General features: G+C 34.1%; 1 protein-coding gene and 1 non-coding gene across 2 annotated transcripts; both read right to left on the reverse strand.

Moving 5' to 3' along the window:
* Positions 1–4,756: 4,756 nt before the first annotated feature.
* Positions 4,757–4,830, reverse strand: TRNAV-AAC (transfer RNA valine (anticodon AAC)). Its single transcript has one exon. It is a non-coding gene; the product is annotated as a tRNA-Val (tRNA).
* A 1,310-nt stretch (positions 4,831–6,140) lies between these two features.
* On the reverse strand, positions 6,141–10,249 carry LOC129884759 (growth-regulating factor 9-like). Its single transcript, XM_055959042.1, has 4 exons — positions 10,063–10,249; positions 9,652–9,942; positions 8,087–8,677; positions 6,141–6,722 (listed from the first exon to the last, which is right to left on the reverse strand). Exons 1-4 carry the CDS (start codon positions 10,103–10,105, stop codon positions 6,388–6,390), a joined length of 1,260 nt encoding a protein of 419 aa, XP_055815017.1. The 5' UTR covers positions 10,106–10,249; the 3' UTR covers positions 6,141–6,387.

Here is a 10,249-nt window from a genome sequence, read left to right on the forward strand (position 1 = left end):
ACCTTGTGGAGTTTTATGGATCCTAATTCCTAAGATCAAGTCAGCAACCCCTAAGTCTTTCATGTCAAATTTGCTAGCAAGCATACGCTTCGTAGCATTTATATTGGCAATGTTTATACTCATTATCAACATGTCATCAACATATAAACAAACAATTACTTCATGATTTGGAGTATTTTTAATGTAAACACATATTGTCACACTCATTAATTTTAAATCCATTTGCCAATATTGTTTGGTCAAATTTCGCATGCCATTATTTAGGTGCTTGTTTAAGTCCATAAAGTGACTTAACAAGTTTGCACACTTTCCTTTCTTTACCTAGAACTATGAAACTCTCAGGTTGTTCCATGTAAATTTCTTCCTCCAATTCTCCATTTAAGAAAGTCGTCTTAACATCCATTTGATGGATTTCAAGATCATATACAGCTGCCAGTGCCACTAACATCCGAATAGATGTTATCCTTGTTACCGGCGAGTACGTGTCAAAGTAATCAAGGCCTTCTTTTTATTTATAACCTTTGACCACAAGTCTTGCCTTATATTTATTAATAGTGCCATCAACTTTCATTTTCCTTTTAAAAAATTATTTTGATCCTAAAGGTTTATTTCCAGGAGGAAGATCAACCAATTCTCAGGTATGGTTATTCAAAATTGATTGAATCTCACTATTGATTGCCTCTTTCCAAAATACTGAATCAGAAGAAGACATTGCAGCTTTAAATGTTTGAGCCTCATTTTCAAGCAAGAATGTCACAAAATCTGCTCCAAAGGAAGTAGATATCCTATGACGTTTGCTACGCCTTGGATCCTCTTTGGTTGATTTACTTTTCTTTGGTTCTTCTCGCGGTCGTTTAGATCTTTCACTTGAGGACTCATATTCAATTTTATACGGATAAATATTTTTAAAGAATTCAGCATTATCTGATTCAATTACCGTATTAACATGAATTTTAGAATTGTCCGATTTGTGAACTAAAAATCAACAAGCTTTGTTGTTTGTAGCAAGCCAATAAAAATACAATCCACGATCTTTGATTCGATTTTTACCCTGTTGGGCAAAGAAACTTGGACCTTTGCTAAATACCCCCACACTTTAAAATATTTCAAGTTGGATTTTCTTCCTTTCCATAGTTCATATGGAATAGATTGTGTTTTATTGTGGGGCACCCTGTTGAGTCTTCAATTAGCTGTAAGGATAGCTTCCCCCCACAAGTTCTGCGGTAAATCGGAACTTATTAATAAAGCATTTATCATTTTTTTTAATGTTCGGTTTTTTCTTTCCGCAATTCCATTTGATTGTGGTGTGTAAGGGGCATTAGTTTGATGAAAAAATCCATATTCTAAACATATCTCTTCAAAAGGAGATTCGTATTCTCCACCCCTATCACTTCTAACCATTTTTATCTTTTTGTTCAATTGATTTTTCACTTCGTTCTTGTATTGCTTAAATGCATCAATTGCTTCATCCTTACTATTAAGCAAATACACATAATAATATCGAGTACAATCATCAATAAAAATTATAAAATACTTCTTTCCACCACGAGTTGGTGTAGACTTCATAATGTCTGTGTCAATCAATTCTAAGGGACTAGAATTCCTTTCAATAGATTTATAAGGATGATTAGCATACTTAGATTCAACACATACTTGACATTTTGATTTATTGCAATCAAAGTTAGGCGATATATTTAAGTTAATCAGTTTTCGCAAGATTTTATGATTGACATGTCTTAAACGTGAATGCCATAAATTATTTGACTCAAGTAAGTAAGAAGAAGCTTGAACTTTATTATCATTAATAACCATTACATTTAGTTTGAAAAGAACCTCAGTGGGGTAGCCTTTTTCTAGATACATTTCATTTTTACTGACAACTACTTTGTCTGAAACTAGAACACACTTGAATCCATTCTTGATAAGAAGACCGGCAGACACCAAGTTCTTTCGCATTTCTGAAACATGATAAGCTTTGTTCAGCGTCACCACCTTGTCGGATGTCATTTTCAGAAATACTCTACCATATCCTTCAATCTTAGCCATTGCAGAATTTTTCATATAGATAGTCGCATCAGGTGCTGCAGGGGAATAAGTAGAAAAATCTTCTCGGACTGCAGAAACATGCGACGTAGCTCCCGAATCAAGTCATCATTCTTTGGAATTTTCTACCAGGTTGCATTCTGATAGCATTGCACACAGATCATCCATACCTTCTTTATTTTTTACCATATTGGCTTGTCACTTTCCTTTGTCCTTTTTCGGAAGACGACAATCTGAAGCTTTGTGGCCAACTTTACCACAATTATAACAATTGCCCTTGAATTTTTTCTTGTTCTGCTCCTGATTCTTTCCAAAAGGTTTCTTTCTTTTCTTATTCTTTGGAGCAGCATCTTCAACAATGTTCGCTCCCATGATCATTGAATTTCCACGCGACTTCTTTTCTGCTGTTTTGTTATCTTCCTCAATCTTGAGACGAATCATAAGATCTTCCAACTTCATTATCTTGCGCTTTTGCTTTAGATAATTTTTGAAATCTCTTCACGAAGGAGGCAACTTTTCTATCATTGCAGCCACTTAAAATGCTTCATTAACTACCATACCTTCAACAATAAGATCATGAAAAATAAGTTGTAGTTCTTGAACTTGGGTTCCAACAGTTCTGCTATCTATCATTTTATAGTCTAGAAACTTAGCAACCATAAATTTTTTCAAGCATGCGTCTTCAATCTTATACTTCTTCTCAAGTGCATCCCACAATTCTTTAGAAGTTTTCATAGCACTGTAGACATTGTGCAAATCATCATCCAAAGCACTTAGGATGTAGTCCTTGCATAGAAAATTCGCTTGTGTCCATGCCTCAGTAATCATAAATTTTTCATTGGCCGGCATATCAGCAGCGAGCACAAGAGGGTCTTCGTTGGTGAACTTCTGCATACCAAGAGTGGTAAGCCAAAAGAACACCCTTTGCTGCCATCCTTTGAAGTTGGCTCCAGAAAATTTTCCTGATTTTTCCGTCGGTGGCACATAAGTACGACTTATTGCAGCAACAGTCGCTGAAGTAGTAGCAGTATCACTTGTCATTTCTTTTCACTGTCAAAAATAGACAAACTGTCTTTAATACTTCAGAATATCAGACTTTTTATAACAACAACGATGAAGTTTTTATATTCTTCAAATCGTTGTACAAGTATGAAATTTAATATTCCAACGAAGTTTTTATACTCTTCAAGTCATAATATTTATTTCATACGGAGAAGAAAACCACACAGGTTTTAGTCTCCAAAACAGAATACAGTTTAATCAGAAACCAAAAATAATAGTAATTTCCTTAAGATTGTTAGTAAACTATACTATAAATATTAAAAGAGTAACAATAACTACTGAAAGTAATAAAAGAGAGAATCTGGATTGAAACTGGAAATGATAATAATATCTAGAAAAATTAATGTCAGAACAAAAATCGAGCCCACTGAATACACAGTGTGTCCTTAAGGAAATTACTCCCCTCAACGTACCCGAGGTTTTGGGTCACGGGTTAGGATTAATTCGGGAAAAAAATGGGTCGGGTCACGGATCAGGATTTTTCACTTAATTAATTCAATAAATAAATAATATTAATTAATTAATTAAAATTACAGAAAATTTGGTCCAAAAAGATTATCAATCAATTGACCGAATCCGTAGCCGAGCCATAGCCGAGCCGAGTGACGACGACGGCGGCGCGAGGGGAGACCCTTTAGCAACATGAAGGAGTGCTTCTACTTTTAAGTAGGAGACTTTTTCTTTCCACTACCTAAGTGGGACTAATGCTTATTTCATAAAGCAGGAGAGAACAAATCATTTTTCCCTCTACTTTTTTTTCCTCCATTTCTCATTCAACCTATCAATTAAACTCAACCTATCAATTAAACTCAACCTATCAATTAAACCCAACAGTGGAGGCGGTGGTTGTTGAGTTTGATAGGATCAATTTAGTCCTAATTTCGATCACTTGTAAATATTCATTGCAACGATATTGGATATAAGAAATATAGTACTAGTAGAATATATCATCATAGTGCAAATTAGGACTATATCATGCCTGTAACTTATTTTATTTTTTTTGGTTACAAGGCATGAATTTTAGTGTCCTTTATAATCTGTTGAATTCTAATAAATTTTAGTGGGATTTTTTTTTTCAATTAAGTCATCTACCTAGACCTTCACCGTCAGTATCGATAATGTTACATTTGTTAATAAGAGGTGGAATACTTTATTTTATTTTCGCTTTATATTAATGAAGATATGGATTCTCAACTGTTTGGTTATCCAAATTATATATACCTCCAACTATTTTTGCTGTTTTAAATTAATCTTTCTAACAAATTTAATGTAAGTAGGAACCCGCTATAATTTTAAACAGTTTAAATAACTTACTAGTATATGAGTATATTCCTTGCGCGCATAAGGAAAAAAAGTGTAAGTAAATATATATATATATATATGGTTATAGGGTACCATATATTAAAGTAAACCGGTGTTTAAATATTTGAAAGGAAAGAAACCCTATACTTCAAAGTTTTTCTTTATCATATAGTTTAGTATACTATCGTTTTAAGTAAGTTCAAATGTGCCATATACCCTGAGATATTACATTACTGCAGTACTAATTAGTATCTTATCTTTTACTTAAAAATTTAAATATTTAATTTAATATAATATAATGCGTTATTTTAGTTGAACACTGAAAGTTCTGAAAAACAAAAACATGAAATGGCGTCGCCCGGACTCGAACCGGAGACCTTCAGTGTGTTAGACTGACGTGATAACCAACTACACCACGACACCTCTGTTGATAGACTTGGATTAATGTTCCTAATTCACATCTCTTGTTTCTATCTAAACCACCATGTAACTGATTTGTTTTCGAGCCTGTTTGGACATGATTTAAAATCAAGTTAGTTTGAAATTGAATTTTTATTTAAATATGTAATTTGAATTTTTAAGTTATGTATATTTTTTCATAAACATACATAACAAATGAGTAAACTATAATTCATAAATAAGGTATCAAAATATCTTAAGATGTTGCATTAATATATTACATATTTCCATGTTCTTGTTGCGGAGAAATGTTTGTGTTTGTATGGTTGAATCAACTTTCAAATTTACATAATTTAACAAAGATTCCTTTTTTCAATAAATCAACAGCAATAGTAACTTGTTATTGTGGGTGAAAATGGGTTTAATCCTTCTTTTGAGAAGGATCAGCTATGGGTTAAAAAGAGGAATGGGTAAAAACAAAGAAATCGGGTTAATTTTAATTGATTTGGGGATTTCCGTCAATATAGGGGCACGGGTGAAAATTTTATTAACAATAAGGATATTAATAACTTCATTTTAATGGTAAGGATAAAGTCATTTAATAAATAAAAGTTGAGGAATATTTTTCACCCTTTTTCCCTTGATTTAATGAGAAGATCTACAATTATATAGTCAAATACCATATAACCTCTGTATACTTAAAAAAATATATTTAAGTATACATATTTTCGGACCTGTTAGCTCTATATAAGCCTTTGTCATTCTATAAGATTTTTCATTATATCTTTACACAAAGGTTGTAAAAGTATATCACAAACCCCTTTTCCTTGTCTTTAAGATCACAGTACAATTAATATTCTTCATTGTACGTACGTATAATTGGCCATGGGATTGTGTGTAAGCAAAAAGTCTTTTGAATTTTAACAATGCAAAAGGTTGCAATGGTATGAATAATCCCTAAGATATTACATTATTTTAGTATTATTTCCCATATTAATTTTTTATTTGTCAAAAAGAAACTGATATTTATTAATGATAAGGTTTAGTACCATATATCAAAGATATTAAGCTTTCAAAAACTTCATATATGCTTTGTAATTAGGTCATTTGCCATCTTGTTGTCTTCTCTCTAATCCTAATTCCCTACCTTAATTAAGCATCCATATGATCACCTACAAAGCAATTATCATTTATATTCAGAGAAATGGTTGTAATCACTTGTAAACATATGAATAAGAGGGCTTAGAGAAGAAGGAGATGACAAGTCAAAACCAACATATTAATGGCTTTAGACTCTGATTTCTTTAACTTTTTTTTGTTTTTGTTTAAAATCATTAGCAGCATTTTTTTGTAACAAAAATAGTCATCAATTAGCCCATAGGTATATGAAAAAGTACATGTCTATCTGATCCCATCAAACCTATTACAAAACAGAATTTTCAATCCTAAAAGATTTACAAACTAGCTAAGGACTTGTACATGACCACAAAATCACCTTGATGGACACTTCTCAACTCTCCAAGTTCAAACATCTTGCCAAAAAGAACAACACTAACATCACAAATTCTCCGTGATTTTCAACTAATGCGACACAAAGGCTTGTATTTCATCGGTGATGGTGGTGGCATCACTAATACTGTTACTGTTAGAATCATCATCTGTAATGTTTTGACGGCCTGGGATTGTGAAAATGGAGAGACTGGTGTTCAAGTTTCTTCCAGTACCATCATTTTTGGGTGGGCAAAACCTGTATGGGGAAGGTTTCGGGACAACAACCGAGACTGAGGCTACCCTTTTTCTGTTGGCTCCCCTGTGCATGTGAGTCTCACAGTACTTTTGACAAGGAACAACAGTCTTGCGGCATCTCCATTTCTTACCATCCGATCTTCTGCACCTTTGTTGTTCAATTTCTGAGCCTGTGTTACAACAAATATAAAGGATTAACTGTTAAGCATGAGCTATTCTCAACAATCATCAAGGTGGGAGCTAATAAAAGGAAAGTTAAGCATAAAAAGAACTTCTCCTTCCACTGTCACAGCTTTAGCGCAAAAGGATTTAAAAAAAAAAAGTCTACGAATAGATCATCAGGTTGCTCTATGGTCAACCATCACCCTTCATATCTCCTAGAAACAGACCGTCGTGAATCCTTTTTCTCAAAAATATCGGAAATACAAAAAGCTAAAGAAATGTAAAAGTGAGCTTACTCTGAAGATTGATAGGATTAACCGGTTGAGAAATGTAAAATAGATTGTAATGAGAAGATTCAAAGCTTAGTGAAAAAATTGAAGGAGGTCTCTGTAAGTTACCCCGCATAATAAGAGAGACGTTGATCGTCTCTAACTGAAAATGAAATATCGTTTGAACGTGACCCCATCATAAATTTTCCCAGAATAAATGATCACATTGTTCGCTTTACTCAAGCGAATAAGAATTATTCAACCAAAGTGTGTGTGTTGTGTAAATATCTACGTGGAAAGATGAGGTGGAGGGAAGACATTTGGAAAGGTCCTGAAACTCAGAAAAGAACTGAAGTTGATAGGAAAAGGGGAACAAAAAAAATTTTAAAAGGGCATGGAGGTGCGGTAATCTGGAATCTTAGATGAAGTTGAACTAACAATTTGAGTGTCTATATTGCTAGGATGAGTTCCTCAAGTCAAACAACTCCAGTAGCTAATCGCTCAACTTGTTACTTGAGATGGTGATATGAAACATCAGTTTTGTATCCACATAGAAAATAGGAAAATAACAACTACAAACAAGACCAGTTCCTTCACTCTTTTTGAATGAATTACAGTCAATAAAGTAATCCGGTGGAAGGTCCATATGATGACCAAAATCGGAAATGGCACAATATGTCATACCTGAGCTTGAATTCCTGCAGATATCAGCTGCTGACAAAATTGTATGACAATAGAATCCTCATTCAAATTAACGGTGTAAAAAAGATGGACACTTCTACGTTATTTAACCGGTTATGCAGATTATGTCATCGCCAATTTATGGTTTGTATAGATAATTACAACTACTTGGTTCTATATTAACATGATATGCCAAAAAGAATTACTTGAAAACTTTCTCTAACTCCAGGTTAGATTGTTAAAAACCTACCAAACAAAATCTAGCCAATGCAGAAGACGAAAATATAAAATGTTATCTATTACTATCAAATATGAAGCCAGAAATTATAATTGATTTACCGTTCTTAAATCGATGAAAGAGAAGGTACAATGAAGAGGGAAAGAAGTTCCTCAATGATAACATATTGGATTTTGTGGTTTACCTGTAGTGTGTGGCAGATCACTCTTTGTAGATATACCAAAAATTGGAACCAAAGCACCATCATTCCTAGCATCTCCGCAATTCTGTTTTTGGTTGATTTTGCTGGGACTGATACGATTGAAAACAATGTTCTTGCTATCAGCATTATCACTAGCAATGAAAGATGGGGTTCTTACGCAAGTTGCGGTGTCCTTTCTATTGCAAGTCATGTGGCTGTCTTGCTTCTCACTGCCGTTGCCGGAATTAATGAATCTTGGTTTAGCAGATGAGTCCTCGATACTGTTATATTGGTAACCTCTGCTAGTAGAAGACAAACAGGAAGTCTTACTACTTGCAGGAGCACATTTGCTGCCAGGGTCATCAGAACTAGCATACAGTTTAGATCTCTTGGAACTGATACTTGCATCATCTGATCTCATAACATATTCAGAAGGTTCCACAGACTTTCTTGAACGCCGACCCCGATGCACGTGCTGCCCGCAGTACTTCTGACCTGGAATCACATCCCTTTTGCACCTCCATTTCTTCCCATCAGTTCTTCTACACCTCCCTGGTTCAGGATCCGTCATGCTCGAATAATCAAATCGTCCCACTGCAACCAGAAGACATATTATTAAACATCAAAGCATTATAACATGCTTCAAAGATCCTAAATATTCACATAGCCAAGCTCTTCATTGTGCAAATGAATATAACATGGATTAAACATTTACCCTAGCCCTTACCTATCAAAGAATATTCCGCATCAGATATTCATTCCCCGCATCAAGCTAAGTTAAAGACTTTTAGATGATAAAAGTACAAGTAAGCCTATAAGCTATTGAGTTATTAAAATTTAGAGCTCATATAGTCAGAATGACGTAACAAACAACGCTTTCCCCTAATACTGTTGTGAGGGAAGATGGCGGAATGAATGAACACAATAAATTCACCAAGGATCAATCTAATCAAATACAGGGCAAATGTTTTATCATAAACCAACACTTCGATGCATAATGACCACCACAAGGATGCATCTCACAGTATAGGCAATAAAACAGTAGAATCCAAAAGCATTCTCAAAGCATTGTAGACATCAGGAAAAATAAAACTAATACAAAAGGTAAAGGGCCAAAACTCGAAAGAGAACAGAATCCAAAAGCATTCTCAAAGAAAAACATAAGCAAATGTTTTCCAGCAACTGAACTTCATCCAATGTACCAAGTTTCAGATACTAAAAAATCCATTTCCAATAGTGCAAAGTCGGTTCAATGTTCTTGAGATCTCAGCATTCTTATCAATAGGCTTTTCAACTCTGTTATTCAAAAAGAAGAAAGTTCAAGTATCAAGAAAGAAACACCACAGTTCCCCCTAAAAACAAAAGGAGAATCATCCAAAAAATTGCCAACAGTTCAACCAAGAAAAAACACATTCTTTAATAGACAGCATAAAAACTAACAGAACATGGAAAAGAAATCATATTTAAAGGAAGAAATACAAGTAAAGATGCAATTTTTTCTTGATGGTATTAACAAACACAAGATTAAATAAGGACAGATTAGAGCCAAATTAGAAGAGGAACTTTACAGGTAGGGTATAGCTTGTAGATTCCACCTTCACCCAAGGAGCTTGAAACACTATTCCAAATGATGAAAAACAGATGAAAAGGAACTGGAAGACCAGAAACTATATACTTAAAAATCACAGTTTGGAGTTGGAGTTCTTGAAACTGAGCTGCTGTGAACACAGAGTTGGAGGATTTGGTATGGTTTTCTTCTTCCTCAACCACATGGCTTGAACTTCCATAGCCTAAAGACAGCTCTATGCAAGGTGGTGGTGACCATTCTTTCTTCTTTATTTCATCTTCTTTTCCTTTTCCTTCATCAAAATAAGCATAATTTCATCAGTATCACAAACCCCACATAGAAAAATCCAATCTTTCACACATAAACATAAACATATAAAGGCAAAAATAAACAGAGAGAGAAGGGGAAAGACCAGAGGAAGAAAGAGTGGTGGCAGAGAATAGATGAAGATGCATTTCTTGACTTCACATAGAAGGAAAAGAAAAAAAGAAAAACCTGCAACTAAATCAACCCAAAATTTACTATACAGAAATTGGAGAGCGGTTCAGCTTCTGAGACCACAGCTGATATTGCTGACACTTGCCAGAGATGCATCACAA

Source organism: Solanum dulcamara, chromosome 4 (assembly GCF_947179165.1).
Source record: "Solanum dulcamara chromosome 4, daSolDulc1.2, whole genome shotgun sequence".
In the NCBI taxonomy this organism is placed as follows: Eukaryota; Viridiplantae; Streptophyta; class Magnoliopsida; order Solanales; family Solanaceae; genus Solanum; species Solanum dulcamara.